Here is a 24,109-nt window from a genome sequence, read left to right as displayed (position 1 = left end):
AGGAAAGCCGTTGTAGTGGATGTAGCGGTCCCAAGTGATGGAAACATCAGGAAGAAGGAACATGAGAAACTCCAGAAATACCAAGGGCTCAGAGAGGAGCTGGAGAGAGCCTGGAAGGTAAAGGTGACAGTCGTGCCTGTGGTGGTCGGAGCACTCGGGGCAGTGACCCCCAAACTAGATGAGTGGTTGCAACAGATCCCGGGAACAACATCGGACATCTCAGTCCAGAAATGTGCAGTGCTGGGAACAGCAAGGATACTGCGCAGAACCCTCAAGCTTCCTGGCCTCTGGTAGAGGACCCGAGCTGAATGAGGGACGGACACCACCCGAGGGGTGAGATGAGGATTTATATATATATATATATATATATATATATAAAATATGATGATGATGAAGATGATACCTCAGGAAGTGATTAAATCCCCTCGGCACTATTTTCTTTCCTTTTTTTTTTTTTTACCAGCAGACAGTTCTCAGGCGGTCTTGTCTCAGCCCATCCGAGATGATAGTACGGTTCCTGCAGGTGCTTGACATTCTTGAAAATATTGGAATTGTAACTGTTTGCTTACAGCGTTTGAAAATCACTTCAATGTGACCACTCGTCATCGTAACGGCTTCCTGTTGACGTTTGTGCAGGGGTGTTGCAAGCTGAGGCCTTGAAGGAAGAGAACGACTCGCTGCGCTGTCAGCTAGATGCGTACCGGAACGAGGTGGAGCTGCTCAAGCAGGAGCAGGGCAAGAACCAGCCAATCAGGAGCGAAGAGGACAGAATGCACACTCAGCAGCTCAGCTTTCTGCAGCAGGCGCTGCAAGGCATGCAGAAGGTAACAGCCAAATTCAAACCCAGAACCTATTGACCGTGAGGTGGATATGCGAACCACTACCCCACGGTTCTGAAGGAATTAACTGCTGTATTATGAAACTCTAATAAACCATTTATTGGTCCGTCATGTATCAAAAGCATATAGTACTGCCTTGAGATATGAGTTTGAGATATGATTTTAATTTGGTCCGTAACCACCCTTGTAACTCAGAACGCTCATCTCAAATCACCTTTCTGCATGAGTAAAACTGATAATGAAAAAGAAAAAGGTTTGCCATGCGCTTTTTAAGAAAGGAAAATAGCACACCATCATTGTTCTTTGCAGAGGATAAATAATAGATGCATGTGAATATTGCTGTATTGACTGTCTGCATGTAGTAGTTGTAGCACTGTGACTATCGATGCCATTCATTGGTCGGTCTGTGATCGTTTTCATTGTGTGTTTGTTTTAAATAAGTTTAATTCTCTTCATTTCATGTTGGCTTTGACAGTAAATCATGTGGTAGTGTCAATAAACCATTTGATGTTTTCTTCTTTTTTCGAAGAATTGTTCACTAAATACTCATGGTGCAACAAAAATCAATTTGAAGTCGAAGAATGTGTTTCGATTTCAAATATGTGAGGGCATCAAATCGAAGTGAATCAAATTATTCCGAATGAAAAATGTGCCGTCTGTGAATCGTATCACACCTCTCTCTCTCTCTCTCTCTCTCTCTCTCTCTCTCTCTCTCTCTCTCTCTCTCTCTCTCTCTCCCGCTCTCTGTCTCTCTCTCTCTCCCCCCCTCTTTCTTTCTCTCTCTCGCTCTGTCTGTATACTTTCAGCCTTGACTGTATACATTACAGAGAGATGCCAAACAAAATAATAGATGAAATAACTATTGATGTTTCCATTTTTTTTCCAACCACATTGTTTTTGATGGTATTATGATACCGTCAAAAGAAAATTGCCACTAATTAAAAAAAAGCCTAATCTTAATTTTGAAAGTGTGTTTTTCATCTTTCGACTTGCATCGCATGTCTCTTTTCTCTCTCACGGTGGTATGCTTCAAGAGCAGACGCTCCATTCATCTCCTGCTGTTCATGTCTGCTCACAGAGTAATTACCTTTTATATTGAGCAGGTGAATGGATTAAATGACTGGGAAGGCTGTAAATTTGTCTACCTCGCCAGGGCGACCACGCGAATCACTGATGTTCCTCTCCCCGAATTAGCGAGAATGCAAAAGAAAAAAAGCTCGTCAAGACCACCCACCACCTTTCTCGTGTTACGAGAAACTCTCCTCACCAGGGGAGCCCCTTCTTTTCCCTATGAACAGTTCATTTGTTCGTAAAGGGGCACAAATTATCCCGTTTTTGTATTTGTTTTCAATTTGCCGCATTGCTCTTCTGCAAGGCAGACTTCTGTTGCTTTTCCATCATCACATTTTGACTCATTTGTGTTTGAAACCCTACATATTGATCAAGGAAATGACATGCCACAATAAGCCTCTTCGTTCTTCTTCCCATCACAGCAATTACTGAAGATGCGCGAGGAGCTGAAGCAGCGGGAGTGCGAGCTGGAGAACAGTCTGGAGGACAAACAGCAGCTCAAGCACCAAGTCCACACCCTGAAGGAAGGACTGCAAACCTTGCAGAAGTCACAAGTAACACAAACACGCGCAGGCAGAGACACATGCACACACATGGTCCACTTAGTAATACATATATATATATATATATATATATATATATATATATATATATATATATATATATATATATGATGCGATATTGTGCATTGTGAATGCAGCACTGAGGGCGATCCCTACCGTAACGATCACAGAAACCAATGAGTTGATATACGCTTCAGCATCAGTGATCCTGGAGACTCTGGGCTATAAGAGCAACCATGGAAGCCATGAGATACGTTACCCACCATGGAAAAGACGGTTGGAGGCTAAGATCAAGGCGGCCCGGAAAGATGTGAGTCAATTGACGGAGGCCCAGAGAGGTGTGATGAAAAGGCCGATATCAGAGAAGTACATCCAGATGACCATACCTGAAGCACTAGAAACTGCCAAACAAAGGCTCCAAGCCTTGTCCAGTCGCCTAAAGAGGTACACGAAAGAGAATGAGGCCAGACGAATAAACAGGCTGTTCGCAACACAACCCGCGAAAGTGTACGCTCAGTGGCAGGGTCCTAACAACAGAGCTGACCCACCAAGACTGGAAACTGAAAGGTACTGGAAAGGCATATGGGAGTAGGAGGTTGCACATAACAGCAGTGCACAATGGCTGGTGACCCTGAGAGAGGAACACAGCAACCTTCCTGAAAAGAACCCGGTTACCATAACAGTGGCAGACATACAGGAAAGAGTCTCAGATATGAAGAACTGGACAGCACCAGGCCCGGACATGGTCCACACTTACTGGCTAAAGAAACTCACAGCACTCCATGAGCCTCTAGCAGTACAAATGAACCAGCTGCTGAGGGATGGGACTCACCCAGAATGGCTAACCGAAGGGCGAACGATCCTGATCATGAAGGATCCCTCGAAGGGTGCAGAATGGCTAACCGAAGGGCGAACGATCCTGATCATGAAGGGTGCAGCCCCATCAAACTATCGGCCAATAACCTGTCTCTCCGCAACATGGAAGCTCATGTCAGGCATCATTGCGGCTAAGATAAGTGGACACATGGATCAATACATGAGCGAAACACAGAAGGGCATTGGTAGAGGAGCCAAACATCAGCTCCTGGTTGACAGAACAGTCGCACAAGACTGCAGGTCCCGACGTACCAACCTGTGCACAGCTTGGATTGATTACAAGAAAGCCTATGACTCGATGCCACATACATGGATCACTGAATGCTTGGAGTTGTATAAGGTGAACAGGACCCTAAGAGCCTTCGTTGCGAACTCGATGAGGATGTGGAAAACCACACTTGAAGCCAATGGCAAGCCACTTACCCAAGTGTCCATAATGTGGCATATACCAAGGTGATGCACTCTCCCCACTGCTGTTCTGCATAGGACTGAACCCCCTAAGCCAAGTAATCACCAAGACAGGCTATGGATACCGCCTCAGAAATGGAGCTACAATCAGTCACCTCCTCTACATGGATGACATAAAGCTGTATGCTAAGAGCGAAAGGGACATAGATTCCCTGATCCACACAATCTACAGCAGCGACATCGGGATGTCATTCGGGCTTGAGAAATGTAGTCGGATGGTGACTAAGAGAGGAAGGGTAGTCCGCACTGAAGGGGTCTCACTCCCTGAAGGAACAATAACAGACATTGAGGACAGCTACAAGTACCTTGGTATACCACAAGCCAATGGCAACCTCGAACTGGCAACAAGGACAGCGGCTACGGCCAAATACCTCCAGCGAGTGAGGCAAGTCCTAAGAAGCCAGCTCAATGGCAAGAATAAGACCCGTGCAATAAACAGCTATGCCCTGCCAGTGATCAGATACCCTGCAGGAATAATAAGGTGGCCAAAGGAAGAGATTCAGACCACGGACGTTAAGACCCGAAAGCTCCTAACCATGCATGGAGGGTTCCATCCCAAATCCAGCACCCTGAGACTGTACGCAAGCCGAAAGGAAGGAGGCCGGGGACTAGTGAGTGTGAGAGCCACTGTCCAGGATGAAACATCCAAGCTCCATGAATACATCAAGGAGAAGGCTCCAACGGATGACGTACTCAGAGAATGTCTCAGACAATGGGGAACAGAAGATGAGGCGCTGGAAGAGGGACCATCATGGGTGGACAAGCCCCTACACGGGATGTACCACCGGACCATAACTGAAGTGGCTGATCTAAAGAAGTCCTATCAGTGGCTAGAGAGGGCTGGCCTGAAGGACAGCACAGAGGCACTCATCCTGGCTGCTCTGGAGCAGGCCTTGAGCACCAGAGCCATCGAGGCCCAGATATACCACACCAGACAAGACCCAAGGTGTAGGTTGTGCAAAGAGGCACCTGAGACGATCCAACACATAACTGCAGGGTGTAAGATGCTGGCAGGGAAAGCCTACATGGAACGCCATAACCAGGTGGCTGGCATAGTCTACCGAAACATCTGTGCGGAGTATGGACTGGAAACCCCAAGGTCAAAATGGGAAACACCTCCGAAGGTGGTGGAGAATGACAGAGCGAAGATCCTGTGGGACTTCCAGATCCAGACTGACAAGATGGTAATGGCGAACCAACCAGATATCGTGATCATAGATAAAGGGCAGAGGAAAGCCGTTGTAGTGGATGTAGCGGTCCCAAGTGATGGAAACATCAGGAAGAAGGAACATGAGAAACTCGAGAAATACCAAGGGCTCAGAGAGGCGCTGGAGAGAGCCTGGAAGGTAAAGGTGACAGTCGTGCCTGTGGTGGTCGGAGCACTCGGGGCAGTGACCCCCAAACTAGATGAGTGGTTGCAACAGATCCCGGGAACAACGTCGGACATCTCAGTCCAGAAATGTGCAGTGCTGGGAACAGCAAGGATACTGCGCAGAACCCTCAAGCTTCCTGGCCTCTGGTAGAGGACCCGAGCTGAATGAGGGACGGACACCACCCGAGGGGTGAGATGAGGATTTTTTATATATATATATATATATAATACTCAGTAATACAAAAAAAGGGCCTCTGCCATCATAATCGAAATTCGTTGTAGCTGTCACCTTCAACCCTTTGTTAACTGTACGTACAATGATTAAGAAACATTTTGACATGAATTAACTGTCATACAAATGAGAACAAAAGTGAACCAATAGTGTTTAATCACTCAGACAAGACTGGCATTCTTTTCACATTTTCCCTCATTGAAAACCGTCTCCTGGTGTTTGATAACAAATCTGTGACCTTCTTACATCAAAATTCCACAAGGACCTAGAATTAGAAAACATTTTACACATCTCATATCTTGTCTCGTTGACCTAAGCACATTTTTAGGGGCCAGCTCTGTCTCATGCAAATGAGCGATTGTGTAGCCCAAGCCATATGCTGCTGGGCCAACAAAGACAATGAAAAACATTTTCACATGTAAGCGGCACATGGACACAGCCCCAAACGTAAACATCTGCCATTGCACGTCATCAAATTCACCAAGCAACCAACAGGGACAGAGCCTGACATGCCCCGATAAACGTTTATATATCCCATATCAATATTTGAAACCGTAAATATTCCCCACACAAATATACCAAAACAGTTGACTGTCTTTTCAAACTCATCTGATGATATCACCCTTAAAATAAGATAAGATATCCTTTATTTGTCCCACACTGGGGAAATTTACAAAATTAAATAAAATGCCTCGCAGGTGATTACATTGTGAGAAAAGCATTGGAAGTGCACATATGTTGCCTTCTCAGACCGTAAAAATACTAATGGTCAGCCAACATCCACACATTTGAACCCTGCAGGGACAGCGATTACTACAGTGCACAGCTTATCATGTTACCGGGTCACAGGGTGCATGAAAGGGTTAACTTCTGCTAACAACCCCGGGCTAAATTTACCTCCTCTCCGGCATACAAGAGTTTTAGTATTTCAGTCGACAGCATTTCAACATACTGCCTTGACAACATTTGCAACTTTCCCAGTAGACAGGTCTCTGGTGGCATCTTAGGGCGTTTGAGAAGGAGCAGGAAAAATGGCACTGGTTGTGTATCAGGAACATGAATTTGTGAATGGAATACTGCAAATAAGCAGATATCCTTACCATGTCCTGCTTATCAGACGCTAACACTGTTAGCTCACACTAATCTGTGCATCCAACAAAACTCAAAGCAGAAATGCTTATCTTTTGGCTTTGGCATGATAGCAGTTGGGACAGTGCGCATGGGGGGGCTCTGGCGGTTTCTGCAGATAGGCCTCTCCCATTATAACGTTCCAGACGGTGTAGTGCTCAAAATTCCCTCTGGATCTTCGTTTGGTCGTCTGAGGTGGTTATTTTATAAATTAGTCGCGCTGTTTTGTAACAGTGAGCCATTATCAAAAATAGGCAGATAACACAGTGGTCCCTTGACTTATGAGTGCCCCAATGTGTGTTCATATATATATATATATATATATATATATATATATATATATATATATATATATATATATATATATATATATATATATATATATATATATAATTATATATATAATATATAATTATATATATATATAATTTTATTTTATTTTTTTTCCCCCATTTACCAACTATTCTGTGGTTCTTTTGTTGCGTGCCAAAATGTGAGTTCCAGACAAGCTCCAGACGCATTGCTGCTGGAGTTAAAAAAAATGTAAGGAAGGACACCAGTTGCCGTTTTCTGTCTAGACTTGAAAAACATTGAAAAAGTATCTATCGGTAATTGCTTTTTTTTCTTTTCCCTCAATTTTGCTATTTAATATGCAATTGTTTTTTCAAGGTGCTCTTCCCATGACACAAGTAATAAATTAGTCTGTATCGCAGTAGTCTATAACACATCTATTAAACAGAAATGTTTTGGTCTTATCAGGTAGTTCTGCGCTAGCATCAAGCTAAATGAACCATGAATTCATTTGATAGAAAATGTATCCACTTCATTTACTTTACTTTTTTTTTATTTTTTACTTTTTTTGGAAACCTCTGTTGCGATTTGTAAATTGCAAAATTGCATTTTACTCCAATGCAAGATCCATTTCAATTTGATGAATTGTTAAGCCCTAGCCACGACTCAGGCACCAGTAGATTAATGGCATTTCAGGGTGGGGGGGGGGGGGGTGCTGCTGAAATATGACTAAAAGATTAAATAAAGGGGTCGCTGAAGATGTAGTGGTACACTCACCTGACTTGTGTGTAGACAGCATGGGATCAGTTCCCACTCAGTGACAGAGTGGTTGTGAATGGTTGTTTGTCTTCATATGTGTGCCCTGCAACTGACTGGCAACCAGTTCTGACTGGCAAGGCGTAGTCTCCCTTCTGCCCAAAGTCAGCTGGGATAGGCTCCAGCTACTCCCCGTGACCTTGTTTAGGTTAAGCGGTATTGAAAATGAATGGATGGATTCAATAAACCTGTAAATCAAGTTTCCACTGTATGGTTGTGTAATTTCACTCCCCAGACACAATCCAGGCACTCAACTGTTTGTATGCAGACAATTAATAGAGACAATCAAAAGTCCTCTTTTAGGAATACATTCCTCCAAATCATCAAACTTGTTCATAAAAGGACAGCATGAGCTCCTTTCGCAGCGCAAGACCTCGCTGACTCATTTGAATAAAGTCATTCAGGCGCCATCAGACATCCCCAAAAATGTCTTTTTCTTTTGGCTTCATTTCCAGTGCCGCACAACTGAAGCGAGTGCGTCGATTTGCCGGTTGAGTCTTCTAATGTTTCCCTCCCGATGAGCTCCACTTGTGCTTTTTTTTTTTTTAAAGACGCTCCAAAATGGACTGTCATTTTCCTGCAGTTTGCTACCAAATGAGCCTATTCACTTGCCCACATTGCATATTCTCACATGTAGCTTGCATAACCAAGGGAATGTTCCATATTGGAAACGATTTTTCCACCATTTTTTTCTCCTTTATTTTTGGGCTACGGTTGCAGGTGGCCTTCTATATCATGGTAGAATTTATGTACATATTCACTTGGTATATATTAAAGATTACTATGTGTGTGTTTTGGGGGGTTTTGTGTGGGGGAGGGGTGGTGGTACAAATTTCAAATTAATGAGATCATGATGTAGTTATCGTTTATCATTTTTGAAAAGTTTGGTAAATCAGTAAAATTCCAACAACTTCAACAAACAGGAGCCCCGGTGCCTCAATTCCACTTTGATGGATTACCATGACCTGGATGACTGAGATTCATCCATCCATCCATCCATCCATCATCTACCGCTTATCCGGGGCCGGGTCGCGGGGGCAACAGCTTTAGCAGGGAAGCCCAGACTTCCCTCTCCCTAGCTACTTCTTCCAGCTCTCCCCGGGGGATCCCGAGGCGTTCCCAGGCCAGCTGGGTGACATAGTCTCTCCAGCGTGTCCTGGGTCTTCCTCTGGGTCTCCTCCCGGTGGGACATGACCGGAACACCTCACCGGGGAGGCGCTCAGGAGGCATCCGAATCAGATGCCCAAGCCACCTCATCTGGCTCCTCTCGATGTGGAGGAGAAGCGGCTCGACTCTGAGCCCCTCCCGGATGACTGAGCTTCTCACCTTATCTCTAAGGGAGAGCCCGGACACCCTGCGAAGAAAACTCATTTCAGCCGCTTGTATCCGGGATCTCGTTCTTTCGGTCACGACCCATAGCTCGTGACCATAGGTGAGGGTTGGGACGTAGATCGACCGGTAAATTGAGAGCTTCGCCTTTTGGCTCAGCTCCTTCTTCACCACGACAGACCGATACAACGTCCGCATCACAGCAGACGCTGCACCGATCCGCCTGTCGATCTCCCGCTCCCTCCTACCCCCACTCGTGAACAAGACCCCAAGATACTTGAACTCCTCCACTTGGGGTAAGATCTCCTCCCCGACCCGGAGGGGGCACTCCACCCTTTTCCGACTGAGGACCATGGTTTCAGATTTGGAGGTGCTGATTTTCATCCCAACCGCTTCACACTCGGCTGCGAAACGCTCCAGTGAGAGTTGGAGAGCCCCGTTTGAAGGAGCCAACAGCACCACATCATCTGCAAAAAGCAGGGATGAAATACTGAGGCCCCCAAAACGGACCCCCTCAACGCTTCGGCTGCGCCTAGAAATTCTGTCCATAAAGGTTATGAACAGAATCGGCGACAAAGGGCAGCCTTGGCGGAGTCCTACCTCCACTGGAAACGATTCCGACTTACTGCCGGCAATGCGAACCAAACTCTGACATCGGTGGTATAGTGACCGAACAGCCCGTATCAGGGGGTTCGGTACCCCATACCCACGAAGCACCCCCCACAGAACTCCCCGAGGGACACGGTCAAACGCCTTCTCCAAGTCCACAAAACACATGTAGACTGGTTGGGCGAATTCCCACATACCCTCAAGGACCCTGCTACGGGTGTAGAGCTGGTCCACTGTTCCACGGCCGGGACGAAAACCACACTGCTCCTCCTCAATCTGAGGCTCGACTTCCTGACGGACCCTCCTCTCCAGCACCCCTGAATAGACCTTACCAGGGAGGCTGAGGAGTGTGATCCCTCTGTAGTTGGAACACACCCTCCGGTCCCCCTTTTTAAAAAGAGGGACTACCACCCCGGTCTGCCAATCCAGAGGCACTCTCCCTGTTGTCCACGCGATGTTGCAGAGGCGTGTCAACCAGGACAGCCCCACAACATCCAGAGCCTTGAGGAACTCCGGGCGGATCTCATCCACCCCTGGGGCCTTGCCACCGAGGAGCTTTTTAACCACATCGGTGACTTCAACCACAGAGATAGGAGAGCCCACCTCGGAGTCCCCGGGCTCTGCTTCCTCCAAGGAAGGCGTGTTGGTGGAGTTGAGGAGGTCTTCGAAGTACTCTGCCCACCGGTTCACAACGTCCCGAGTCGAAGTCAGCAGCGCCCCATCCCCACTGTACACAGTGTTAGTGGTGCACTGCTTCCCCCTCCTGAGACGTCGGATGGTGGACCAGAATTTCCTCGAAGCCGTCCGGAAGTCGGCTTCCATGGCCTCACCGAACTCTTCCCACGCTCGGGTTTTTGCCTCGGCGACCACCGAAGCCGCGGCCCGCTTGGCCAATCGATACCCGTCAGCTGCCTCTGGGGTCCCACAGGCCATGAAGGCTCGATAGGACTCCTTCTTCAGCTTGACGGCATCCCTCACTGTTGGTGTCCACCAGCGAGTACGGGGGTTGCCGCCACGACAGGCACCAACCACCTTACGGCCACAACTCAGATTGGCCGCCTCAACAATAGAGGCACGGAACACGGTCCACTCGGGCTCAATGTCCCCCGCCTCCCCCGGAACATGGGAAAAGCTCCGTCGGAGGTGGGAGTTGAAACTCCTTCTGACAGGGGATTCCGCCAGACGCTCCCAACAAACCCTCACTATACGTTTGGGTCTGCCAGGACGGACCGGCATCTTCCCCCACCATCGGAGCCTACTCACCACCAGGTGGTGATCAGTTGACAGCTCCGCCCCTCTCTTCACCCGAGTGTCCAGAACATGCGGCCGCAAATCCGATGATACAACAACAAAGTCGATCATCGAACTGCGACCTAGGGTGTCCTGGTGCCAAGTGCACATATGGACACCCTTATGTTTGAACAAGGTGTTCGTTATGGACAATCCGTGACGAGCACAGAAGTCCAATAACAAAACACCACTCGGGTTCAGATCGGGGGGGCCGTTCCTCCCAATCACGCCCCTCCAGGTCTCACTGTCATTGCCCACGTGAGCATTGAAGTCCCCCAGCAGAACAAGGGAGTCCCCAGCAGGAGTACTCTCCAGCACACCCTCCAAGGACTCCAAAAAGGGTGGGTATGCTGAGCTGCTGTTTGGTGCATATGCACAAACAACAGTCAGGACCCGTCCCCCCACCCGCAGGCGGAGGGAGGCAACCCTCTCGTCTACCGGTGTGAACCCCAATGTACAGGCACTGAGCCGGGGGGCAATGAGTATGCCCACACCTGCTCTGCGCCTCTCACCGTGAGCAACTCCAGAGTGGAAGAGAGTCCAACCCCTCTCGAGAGAACTGGTACCAGAACCCAGGCTGTGTGTGGAGGCAAGTCCGACTATATCCAGTCGGAAATTCTCTGCCTCACACACCAGCTCGGGCTCCTTCCCTGCCAGAGAGGTGACATTCCATGTCCCAAGAGCTAGCTTCTGCAGCCGAGGATCGGACCGCCAGGGTCCCCGCCTTCGGCTGCCGCCCAGCTCACATTGCACCCGACCCCTTTGGCCCCTCTCATGGGTGGTGAGCCCATGGGAAGGGGGACCCACGTTGCCTCTTCGGGCTGTGCCCGGCCGGGCCCCATGGGTGTAGGCCCGGCCACCAGGCGCTTGCCAACGAGCCCCACCTCCAGGCCTGGCTCCAGAGGGGGGCCCCGGTGACCCGCGTCCGGGCAAGGGAAACCTTGGTCCATATATTTTGTTCATCATAAGGGGTCTTTGAGCCGTGCTTTGTCTGGCCCCTCACCTAGAACCTGTTTGCCATGGGTGACCCTGTCAGGGGCATAAAGCCCCAGACAACTTAGCTTCTAGGATCATTGGGACACACAAACCCCTCCACCACGGTAAGGTGACGACTCACGGTGTGTGACTGAGATTCTACATAGGAAAATGAAGAAAAAAGCTCAATTTTAGCCAAATACACTGGTAATCTTTATTAATATGGTCACAGGAAGTTAAAATGACTGAAGCAATTACCGTATGCTCTCAGTTTAACCTTGTTTTTTGACCCCAAAATTTAGACTGAAAATCACTTGTGACTATGACGATTACCAACAAAGACAGCCATAACAAAAGAATAGAGGAAAGAATGTACCGGTAATTGAAATTGAATTTGAATTTGTGATTGTTGAATGCCAGGCTAGCTTCTGCAAACCACCCTAACTAGTAAAATATTTAGTTTCAATTGCCATTTGGTTGAGGAATTTAGATTTTTTTCCAATCAGGTTTGCGAGAACTGCTCCATTAGAGAGGTATCTACATTGTTTGCTTTTTAATATATGTACAATGGCACATAGTTCATTTTTAAATCAGGCTTGATTTTTCAAGGCTTTTAAGAAGTAATATTTTGTTGAGTTTATTTTTTTGTGAGTCACAGAGGAACTCACAATAATACTGCAGTATTTTATAAACTGTACTCTTACTACTGTGGCTACACTAATTAGCTAGCTAGTTAGTTGTTATAATATTCAATACTTAAGCTTGCCAATATGTTACCATGTCGTTTTTTATTATAACTCTGAGGGCAACAATTGTACAACTCAGCATATAACATTTGTCAAACAATGTCAATAGTAGTTAGTTGTGAGCTAACTAGTCATTATGCTTGTTAGTTAGTTAACAAAAACTCCTGAAATAACAAATGTAGAGAAAAAAAAACATTTTGCGAACAAAGCAACTGAGCTTTTATTATGTATCAACTTTCGAAGCGGTGTCATCCACTGCTCCAATTGTAATTCAAAATCTGTGGACTGTTACACACTTGATTTGTGACTGGATGGCTGTTTAAATTGTTGTTTTAATTTTTTTTAAAGCTTGCACACAATTAATAAACTTTTTTTCAAATGTAAACTAAAACTAATGAAAACTGAACTCAAACTAAGTATTTTTTTTTAAGTTAAAACTAATAAACACGACTACAGCTGCCCTGAAAATGAATTTAAACTACCGGTAATTACATTTAAAAATCCAAACAAAATAAAAGCAAACTGTCATAAGAATTCCCAAACTAATAAACTCTGCTTAGTTAGTTGGTTTGTGGAAAAGGAAAGCCACAGTCGCAGATGCACTTGTCCATTTGCAGGTGTTGCAGCATTTTTTTGCCGCAGCTCACGGCGAGGCACTCAACAAGCAACCTGACAAGGACCGACCTTTTAAAGGAACATGCAGACATCAAGGATATGTACATGGAACACATTAGGGGTGTTCACACGGCACACATTTGCTCCGGCGCTGCACTGATGTATTTTGTTGCGATTTATTTTGCACCGCAGCAAATTGTGTGGAGCGTTCACACGTACAAAGCCGCTGAGCATGTCAGCACCGGCAGAGCGTCGGTGCAGCCCCACTTGTGTTCACACGACAGTTTCTGCAGCGGAGCAAAACGACAGAAAACAAATGAGCTGTCGTGTTGGTTCTTTTTAAAACGTATACACAACTTAAGCGACTACTGGACAGGCACGCCCTTCTCCTTCTCGGTCTCCGTGCCTTCTGCTCGAGAGTGAGCGCCCCCGAAAACGTAAATCAACGATGACTTCAATGACACTCAGAAAAGCAAACACGTAATGCGCCAAACAGAAAATCAAGAGAGGAAATCACAAAATAAATTATATGGGGGGCGGCGGGTTGTGAACACACAACAAAGTAACAAACTACACTAACAACTCCGAGACAGTCCAGTCTCCTCCAAAAGGAAAGATGTTACCAGCCAAGTCTTGTGTCGTTATTAAACAAACACATGGCGGAAGTCCGACAGAGGACGAAAGCAACGCATTCTCGCCGTTCGTAATCAACTCTTCACAAGCATTTTCTCTGGAGCAAATTTAACCCAGTTGCGTTCACACGTTTAAATTTATATCGGTGCTGCTTCGCAAACGAGCATTTGCTCTGGAGCAAATTTTTAAACCACCTCCCTGAGGTGGGTCAAATTCGGTCCGGTGTAGGCTGTTTTCCGGGACTATGCCGGAGCTAATTTGCACGTGTGAACGCTCTACTGGGGCAGTGTGAACACCACAATTTTTGTGTTCAAAGACATTGACGCTGTGTTTAAAAAGTGTGGTTAATAAGTTTTAGTGCTTTTAAGGTTAAGATGAAATGTATTTTCCAAGTGTGGGCGAACTACATTTTTAGAAAATATATGTTCTCTCTCTATTGCAGATTTGTTTTTATTTTGTGGGTGGGTGGAATGTATTCCCCACAATAAATGGGGGTTCACTGGAGGGAGTCACAGGTCAGATCTGTAAATCAGCTTTAAAATCTAGCATGAAGTAGATTATTAACTGTGTCAAAAGACTCAATAATAAAAATAAGACTCAATAATAATGTTCAAAGTTTCCTTCTTCCTTGTCATCATTATTCATCCATTCAAGCCAGAATCACCTTTGTTACTCGAGCGTTCGCCCTTGAGACACATTTCCCATCTAAAGGGCTAGATATCGATCAGCAAAGGTCTGCATCGTTACGCGAGGATGACACCCAATATTTTGTCCATCGACTCGAGTTTCAGGGTTTGCCAGCTCATATTCACAATGCTGCCCTCGCTAATGCATGTGAGAGGAATGGCCGCCATTGAAAACGAGCCTGGGGACTGATATCATTGCAGTCCATATTTGGAACCATACATCCACTTGAAGGTAGATTTGAGTTGGTCTCCTCCTTCCGATCGAGCCCAGGGACAATCTTGTCAATACTGCATTGACACCAGTGGCATTTATAATAAATGCATACCCACCGTACTCGCAGTATGCTGGGAAATATGCTAATTAAATTTCAGCGTTGAGGCAAACATGAATCGCGAGAGGCACCCTCATTAATGGGAGACAGATAAATCCATTTCTGGGTGGGAATTTCCCTCAAGATTAGCCACACTTGTTGGGTGATTCGTCATGTGGACGACATCTTTTCTGACCATCGGCTGACCGATCCCAACTCCCTCGCTATTCCCGCCACTAACCTTGGAGTTAGCTTCATGGTCTCACCAAATACTGTATATTAATATCCTAAATATTGATATCCTTCAGTAAATATTACATAGCAACTACCTGGATGCTGAAAAAAATCATTCCCTTAGCATTGGAACAGTCAAGTTAGTTTATTAGTTAGCTGGCTCGCCGGCTAATTTCTCTGTTCATTCACGATTTCATTTGTCAGCTAACAAGTTAGTTCCTTATCGAGATAGCCAGTGTCTTAATTTTGTCCCGTGTGTCCGTGATATCAATGATACAAGACACTCTGACTCACTACAATGATGTGAATGCAGCAGTCTATCTCAGGATTCACCAGAAGAATACAAAAAAATAAGCACCACTTATGTTTAACCCTCCCCATCCAACTATAGTAAAAACAAGAAAAACAGATGAGCATGGTACCTTATCTATAATTAGCACATCAGGGCAAAAGCTGCACCAACGAAAGAGAGCCACTCGCCCCTCGCTTATAATAAAATGGAAATACTGAGCGCTCTATTAAAAGTGCACGCCCTGATCCTCATGTTTGGTTCTTATTGTGTTGCAGCTGGAACGATCCAAACAAGACGACAGAGGTGGCGAAGAGGCTGCTAATCAACCCAATGTAAGTGGCTGCCGTCTTTCCTTTGCTTCCCTTGTGTGACATGACACATCATTCTCAGCATTAGTCAGTCACCCGATAAAGTCCTATACGTGTGTGTGAGGTGTGTGTGGTGATTATGGTTTGGGGGCTAAATCGACATGCACACCACTATGCAGTGTTTGTAAGGCACGGAAAATTATGTAAGACACCAAACACAAACATTATTCCTGTATGTTTGCTTGTACAGGAAAGTGCACCGTTGTCCTGCAGTCAGGAAAGGGAAGGTCCTACAGAGAGGAGATCCCCAAGTCCCGTCCACTCAGAGAGAGAAGCCCTGCTCGTTGGTAAGATAAGATAAGATAACCTTTATTTGTCCCAGACTGCGGACATTTGCAGTCTACAGCAGAAAAATTGGGGGAAAGAGAAAAAAAACGGACAGAAAGAGTTGCTTTCACCTGCCATGCATGTTTTTGGAATGTGGGAGGAACCCGGAGTGCCAAACTCTGCACCACAAGGCAGACATGCTAAACAGACGACCACCATCGCAAAAACATTTATTGCTTCATATCACAAAGAATAAATTAAGAAAAACACATGTGCATCTTTATATATATATATATATATATATATATATATATATATATATATATATATATATATATATATATATATATATATATATATATATATATATAGCGGCTGGATAGCTCAGTTGATAAGGCATCGGTTTGGCATACGGGAGACGGTGGTTCGAATCCCGCTTGGGGGCAAAAATGAGCACATAACACCATCCAGTGTGGGTCCTTGGGCAAGATCCTTCACGCTAATGCCTACCTCATACAATGATGAGAGACAATAAAACGAATGACATGCCGGCTCAGACGTCGCCCGGCCAAACAAGGTCTGCGTCAGGTGCTGGGGAACCAGAGCACCTTGATGAAAAATGGGCTACTGGAACAAAGCGGAGATGGGCGAGAGGCGATAACATGGCTCTGTTGGAATGCTACTACTCAAGCAACCCTAGTCAGAGGGGTTACATGCAGAGAATGTGGGCTGAATGGTTACTTCGAAACCCACAGTCACGGTTGACCGCGAAACAACTAGTAACTCAGTGTTCCAACATCCACAAACGGCAACTGCTGTCACAACTTGAGATTGATGAGGTACAACGCAGGTTCCATGGTGAAGGGCCCCAGGCTGCCAGATCAGAGGAGGAGGTCATACAAGAGATTGGGAGGCAAGCCCCAATGAATGCAGATGATGAGATTGGGTGGCCAGCCCCAATGAATGAAATGCTGAGCGAGGCAGCAACTGACCTGAAAGCTAAGATCATGGCGAGAATGAAAGCTGGGCAACCTAGAAACCGATTACAACGGCTATGTGAAGTACCATCTGAAAGTCTCATAGAAAGTGTGAATGCAGCACTGAGGGCGATCCCTACCGTAACGATCACAGAAACCAATGAGCTGATATACGCTTCAGCATCAGTGATCCTGGAGACTCTGGGCTATAAGAGCAACCATGGAAGCCATGAGATACGTTACCCACCATGGAAAAGACGGTTGGAGGCTAAGATCAAGGCGGCCCGGAAAGATGTGAGTCAATTGACGGAGGCCCAGAGAGGTGTGATGAAAAGGCCGATACCCGAGAGGTACATCCAGATGACCATACCTGAAGCACTCGAAACTGCCAAACAAAGGCTCCAAGCCTTGTCCAGTCGCCTAAAGCGGTACACGAAAGAGAATGAGGCCAGACGAATAAACAGGCTGTTCGCAACACAACCTGCGAAAGTGTACGCTCAGTGGCAGGGTCCTAACAACAGAGCCGACCCACCAAGACTGGAAACTGAAAGGTACTGGAAAGGCATATGGGAGAAGGAGGTTGCACATAACAGCAGTGCACAATGGCTGGTGACCCTGAGAGAGGAGCACAGCAACCTCCCTGAACAGAACCCAGTTACCATAACAGTGGAAGACATACAGGAAAGAGTCTCAGATATGAAGAACTGGACAGCACCAGGCCCGGACATGGTCCACACCTACTGGCTAAAGAAACTCACAGCACTCCATGAGCGCCTAGCAGTACAAATGAACCAGCTGCTGAGGGATGGGACTCACCCAGAATGGCTAACCGAAGGGCGAACGATCCTGAAGGATCCCTCGAAGGGTGCAGTTCCATCCAACTATCGGCCAATAACCTGTCTCTCCACAACATGGAAGCTCATGTCAGGCATCATTGCGGCTAAGATAAGTGGACACATGGATCAATACATGAGCGAAGCACAGAAGGGCATTGGTAGAGATACTAGAGGAGCCAAACATCAACTCCTGGTTGACAGAACAGTCGCACAAGACTGCAGGTCCCGACGTACCAACCTGTGCACAGCTTGGATTGATTACAAGAAAGCCTATGACTCGATGCCACATACATGGATCACTGAATGCTTGGAGTTGTATAAGGTGAACAGGACCCTAAGAGCCTTCGTTGCGAACTCGATGAGGATGTGGAAAACCACACTTGAAGCCAAGGGCAAGCCACTTACCCAAGTGTCCATCAAATGTGGCATATACCAAGGTGATGCACTCTCCCCACTGCTGTTCTGCATAGGACTGAACCCCCTAAGCCAAGTAATCACCAAGACAGGCTATGGATACCGCCTCAGAAATGGAGCTACAATCAGTCACCTCCTCTACATGGATGACATAAAGCTGTATGCTAAGAGCGAAAGGGACATAGATTCCCTGATCCACACAACCAGGATCTACAGCAGCGACATCGGGATGTCATTCGGGCTTGAGAAATGTAGTCGGATGGTGACTCAGAGAGGAAAGGTAGTCCGCACTGAAGGGGTCTCACTCCCAGAAGGAACAATAGCAGACATTGAGGACAGCTACAAGTACCTTGGTATACCACAAGCCAATGGCAACCTCGAACTGGCAACAAGGAAAGCGGCTACGGCCAAATACCTCCAGCGAGTGAGGCAAGTCCTAAGAAGCCAGCTCAATGGCAAGAATAAGACCCGGGCAATAAACAGCTATGCCCTGCCAGTGATCAGATACCCTGCAGGAATAATAAGGTGGCCAAAGGAAGAGATTCAGACCACGGACGTTAAGACCCGAAAGCTCCTAACCATGCATGGAAGGTTCCATCCCAAATCCAGCACCCTGAGACTGTACGCAAGCCGAAAGGAAGGAGGCCGGGGACTAGTGAGTGTGAGAGCCACTGTCCAGGATGAAACATCCAAGCTCCATGAATACATCAAGGAGAAGGCTCCAACAGATGACGTACTCAGAGAATGTCTCAAACAATGGGGAACAGAAGATGAGGCGCTGGAAGAGGGACCATCATGGGAGGACAAGCCCCTACACGGGATGTACCACCGGACCATAACTGAAGTGGCTGATCTCAAGAAGTCCTATCAGTGGCTAGAGAGGGCTGGCCTGAAGGACAGCACAGAGGCACTCATCCTGGCTGCTCAGGAACAGGCCTTGAGCACCAGAGCCATCGAGGCCCAGATATACCACACCAGACAAGACCCAAGGTGTAGGTTGTGCAAAGAGGCACCTGAGACGATCCAACACATAACTGCAGGGTGTAAGATGCTGGCAGGGAAAGCCTACATGGAACGCCATAACCAGGTGGCTGGCATAGTCTACCGAAACATCTGTGCGGAGTATGGACTGGAAACCCCAAGGTCAAAATGGAAAACACCTCCGAAGGTGGTGGAGAATGACAGAGCGAAGATCCTGTGGGACTTCCAGATCCAGACTGACAAGATGGTAATGGCGAACCAACCAGATATCGTGATCATAGATAAAGGGCAGAGGAAAGCCGTTGTAGTGGATGTAGCGGTCCCAAGTGATGGAAACATCAGGAAGAAGGAACATGAGAAACTCGAGAAATACCAAGGGCTCAGAGAGGAGCTGGAGAGAACCTGGAAGGTAAAGGTGACAGTCGTGCCTGTGGTGGTCGGAGCACTCGGGGCAGTGACCCCCAAACTAGATGAGTGGTTGCAACAGATCCCTGGAACAACATCGGACATCTCAGTCCAGAAATGTGCAGTGCTGGGAACAGCAAGGATACTGCGCAGAACCCTCAAGCTTCCTGGCCTCTGGTAGAGGACCCGAGCTGAATGAGGGACGGACACCACCCGAGGGGTGAGATGAGGATTTATATATATATATATATATATATATATATATATATATATATATATATATATATATATATATATATATATATATATATATATATATATATATATATATATATATATATATATATATATATATATATATGTGTATATATATATTGCGCGTCGTCCCGCACGCGGTCTGTCCTTCCGTCTGTCCCTTTTCAAAACGTACCTACTTCACTGCGCCGCTCAGGCAGTGGCTCACTACGATCGCGCGGGAATCTTAGCGAAAAAATGTTGTCTACCCACAAGCATTGCAATGAAATTGTTAGTTATTTAGTAGAGCTAAACATCTCTTTATTTTCGCGATAAGCAATGAAGATGAACAAAAAGTTGAACCAAGCAACAACACTTTTGTGGGCCGAAGGCCCACCTTACCAGCCTTCCGCAGGAACTAGCTGATGAGCCGCCCGGAGGGCGGCGAACCAGCTAGTATTAATATATTTCCCCAGAAAGATGGAATTAAATACATTTGTGGGGGGGAGGGGGGGTTCCCCAATGTTTTGAAATGTCTCAAAGTCTTATTTTGTACATCTTCATCCACTCAGTAACATGCTTGAAAGGTTTACAAAACTCGATCTTTGAAGTGCTCAAATTGGAGCTTGTTTGGTGGTCACAGCACATTGCTTGTGTTCTTCCGGTTATTTGCTACAAGGGAGGCAATGTGTTTTCCTCACCAAAAAGCCTCAAAGCGTCAGTGGCCTGATAGACGCCACCACGGAAGATCTCTTGATGCTCCGCATGTGGTTGGTATGAGCGGAGCGAGCGGGTTTATGACGGCTCCCTGGGAGCACCGTGTGTGAGCAGGAAGCAGATGGTTACTTTCACTTGGGGGAGAGGATGTCTTTGACGAGGCCTTGGCGACAAAGGTGTCATGAAACACTTTTTCAGCCGCGGTGTACAATGGATGGGAGGAGTTGGTTCAACCATTGTCTTATGTCTTCTGAATTAATTGTATTTCTTTATTATTTTTTTTACAAATATTAACACACAAACTGTTTGTGACCTACCTCAGGGATCATCTCCACGTTCCTGCACGTACATCCCTTTGGAGCCAGCATCGAGTACATCTGCTCCTACCTGCAGCGCCTTGACACCAAGGTACCTCCACATCATCCAGAAGCAATTCTAACAGTAGGGATGCTGACATTTACAAAGATAGCACAACATGAGTACAGAAAGTGCAGCTGTTTTCCCATTCATTTGAAAACGTGCTCATGGAAAATGGTGTTCCGAGCAGTCTGATCCTCACATGTAGCTAAAAAAGTAACCAAACTGTGAGCAGCAGTTAGTTTCAAGAATACCTTTCTGGTCATTATCAGTTCAAAGTTAGAGTGTCATACCTTCACCAAATACGCAGTATTTTTAAGTGAGGAAAAAAGCACTCTATAATATTGTTCTGTTTTTTTAAAGTATATATAGAATGTAAAGAATTGAACAATGTATGCATCATGATGAATGCATTGCAGCTCCTTTTGAATTGTGTGACTGTAGTAGCAGTAATTTTATGTTTTTTTTTCACAGTGGATGAATAATATATGCAAGCCAGTTTCGTTATATTGTCTACCTCATGTGTTGGTGGATAATTTATGTTCAAATATGTGTTCCTCAAAGTGATACAACATAAATATTATTAGTGAGCATATGGTCTTTCCTATGACTCGCATGGACAAAATTGTCGGTACCTCTCTCAACAAAAGGAAATCCAACAGTTTCTACAGAAGTAACTTGAATCTGACGAAAGTAATAAAGCAAACATTTGTGAAAATTACACACATTTGTTTTGAGTTGTCGTGCAGCATTTTTTTTTAAAAAGCCAAAACAAAACTACAACTCATAAAATAAATCCTAACAAACAAGGTGTGTCCAAGGCGTCTTCAAACTTGTAATCAGTCAGCCAACCTATACAGGGTGACAAGTAGTCACTGTGCTGTTTGGTGACATGCTGTTTACCACACTAAACATGGAACAGAGAAACCGAAGGGGGGAGTAGTATCGGCTGATGAGAAAGAAGATTATGAACAAGCATTTTGAAGGTAAAGGCCATCATATCATCTCCAAGCATCTTGTAGTTCCTGTGACTAAAGTTACTCGGAAATTAAAAATCCACAATAGCCAATGAAGTTGATGACAAATTGAAGATGGAGAATACACATGTTTATGAGCTTTACCACCACCTACAGGACTGGAGTGGAACCCTTATTATCATGCTTTGGCTATAATTATGTTGTCTCAAGGTGAAAATAAAGTCAAATAGACTTGCTCACAAAGCCAAAGGGTTATTGATCCCTTTAAGAAAGCAAATGCCCAATGCGGTTTCCCTATTCAGTGAAATGGTCATTAGGAAATGCCTTATAATTGCATTCAGGTTGTTTGTGTAAAATAGTCGATGGCTCAGCCCCAGTCGCCATCTGTAAGTAGAGGTTGAAAAAGTTAAACTTCTTCAGACAGTTTGTCTCCGTTTCCCAAACTGAAATGTCATCGAGACATGCGTCTTGCAAGATCTGGCCAGCTGGCCCATTTCCCTCGATGCCGGAACATATTAAAAGCACGTCCATCGCCGGTCCAGACGCCGCTAGCCAAATAGCAGCATCAATTCTACGGACGCTCGCCGTTCCTTTCACTCACATCACGTCATCCCGGGTGCCCCTCTTTTATGTCTTTTTACTTGCGGCGTTTCAGACATGCTATTACTCCACTGCGCAGCCTGGCCATTCTTGCTTTTCATTTTTTATGCCCAAATTTTTTCCATTTCAATCCTCTGAAAACCACACACACAAAAAGTCAAAAGTCAGTGTCGTATGGTTGCCTTCAAGGGATGCGTCTTTGTGAGTGATGTCTGGTGACAAATTTTTACTTCACCACACACAGAAACAAAAATCATGAGCTTTTGCAATTGCATGAAATTGGGTGGTTTTCGTCGGGCAAATGCAAAAAATGTAAACTACAGGTAAATTCCCTACTGGTACACGCACACACACACACAAATGCTGAATCGTTTTCCTCACCCACTTGCTGGGTAGCTGTGGATTTTGAGAAGAGTTTTTCAGAGGACTTCTACCCAAGGATTGGTAAATTGTTTTGAACCATCAGATTGGGTTGAATATTGGATTTTCGGCTTGTCTTTGCGTTTGTGTACTGGAGTTGAAGTGCATTCTGAAGAAAGGTTGGTATTGGCTGCATTGAATCTGTGGGTAGCACTCCCGACTTTGGAGACAGAGGCTGGGGTTCAAATCTCAGTGAGGGCAGATAGCCCAAAATTAGGATTCTTTTCAACCACGGCTATACTGATAATCTGGTACTTCTTTTGTTGGTAGCTTGAACTCATTAGTATGGGTATAGTGTGTTGGAACAGAATTTTGACCAGGCGTGCTGTGTCAAATTCTCAAAACAATGCGCTGGATCTATATAACCCAGCATTGACTTGGTTCCTTTTGGACCCAACACTGGGTTAGCTATTTTAAAACCCAATCTGGACTACTTTTGACCTAGCGGCAATAAATCCCTAATTCATTACTTTTTATTCCTATAAATACTTTCACAATGAAGAAAACATTCACTTTTTATTGATCATTAGTTTGTCTTGTGCATGCAGGTTCTCTCATTACCCCGAGAAACGATAGTGCCAGCCTGTTCCTCCATTGCTGTGACGCATTGTGTCACGCACCTACACACACACATACACACACACACACATACGTGTTTTGGTGCATTTTCAGGACGTCCGTTTGTTCACCCGACATATGGGTACATGCCTTTCCCGTGGTCCTACAGGCTCCAAAAAAATATGGTAACCATGAAAAAAAATCAGGAAGACAGCCATCTACTCAGATTTTGGCTAGGACGTAATTTTTTTTTGATTTATGACAAAACTACTACATATGAGGACATTGACAGGTTTTTGTGTATTATGGAGACAGTCACCTCAAACACACTACCATTTCATGTTTTTGTGAATTTTGAGCCCCCTGGATACACATCATTTTCAAGTATATATGACTTATGAAGACCCGCTAAGAGTAAAGTGTGTATTTTTAAATTGACTCATGTTACATACCAACAGTATATGTTAGGCACATGTGTCCAATTGTCATGCTCAGGCATGGGGAGAACTCTACAAAGGAAGGATGCCCAGATTCAAACATTCAAATATCAATTGCTGAACTGTGAGGCGAATGTGCCAGTCGTTATACCCGTCATCCCTCAAATATTCACATTAATAATACA

General features: G+C 45.6%; 1 protein-coding gene across 8 annotated transcripts in view; it reads left to right on the top strand.

Annotated features, from left to right (window-relative positions):
- enox2 (ecto-NOX disulfide-thiol exchanger 2) overlaps positions 1 to 24,109 on the top strand; it is a 236,424-nt gene that overhangs the window by 198,952 nt on the left and 13,363 nt on the right. For all 8 annotated transcript variants that reach the window (XM_052074111.1, XM_052074102.1, XM_052074136.1 and 5 more), the window contains 5 exons: positions 637 to 824; positions 2,333 to 2,464; positions 15,652 to 15,708; positions 15,935 to 16,031; positions 20,898 to 20,983. In XM_052074111.1, the coding sequence (XP_051930071.1) occupies positions 637 to 824; positions 2,333 to 2,464; positions 15,652 to 15,708; positions 15,935 to 16,031; positions 20,898 to 20,983 (560 nt within the window). The remainder of the gene's footprint in view (positions 1 to 636; positions 825 to 2,332; positions 2,465 to 15,651; positions 15,709 to 15,934; positions 16,032 to 20,897; positions 20,984 to 24,109) is intronic.

The sequence above is a fragment of the Hippocampus zosterae genome, chromosome 1 (assembly GCF_025434085.1).
Source record: "Hippocampus zosterae strain Florida chromosome 1, ASM2543408v3, whole genome shotgun sequence".
Lineage (NCBI taxonomy): Eukaryota > Metazoa > Chordata > Actinopteri > Syngnathiformes > Syngnathidae > Hippocampus > Hippocampus zosterae.
The sequence above is the reverse complement of the archived record's forward strand: the minus strand, read 5'-3'. Positions and strand labels throughout refer to the sequence as shown.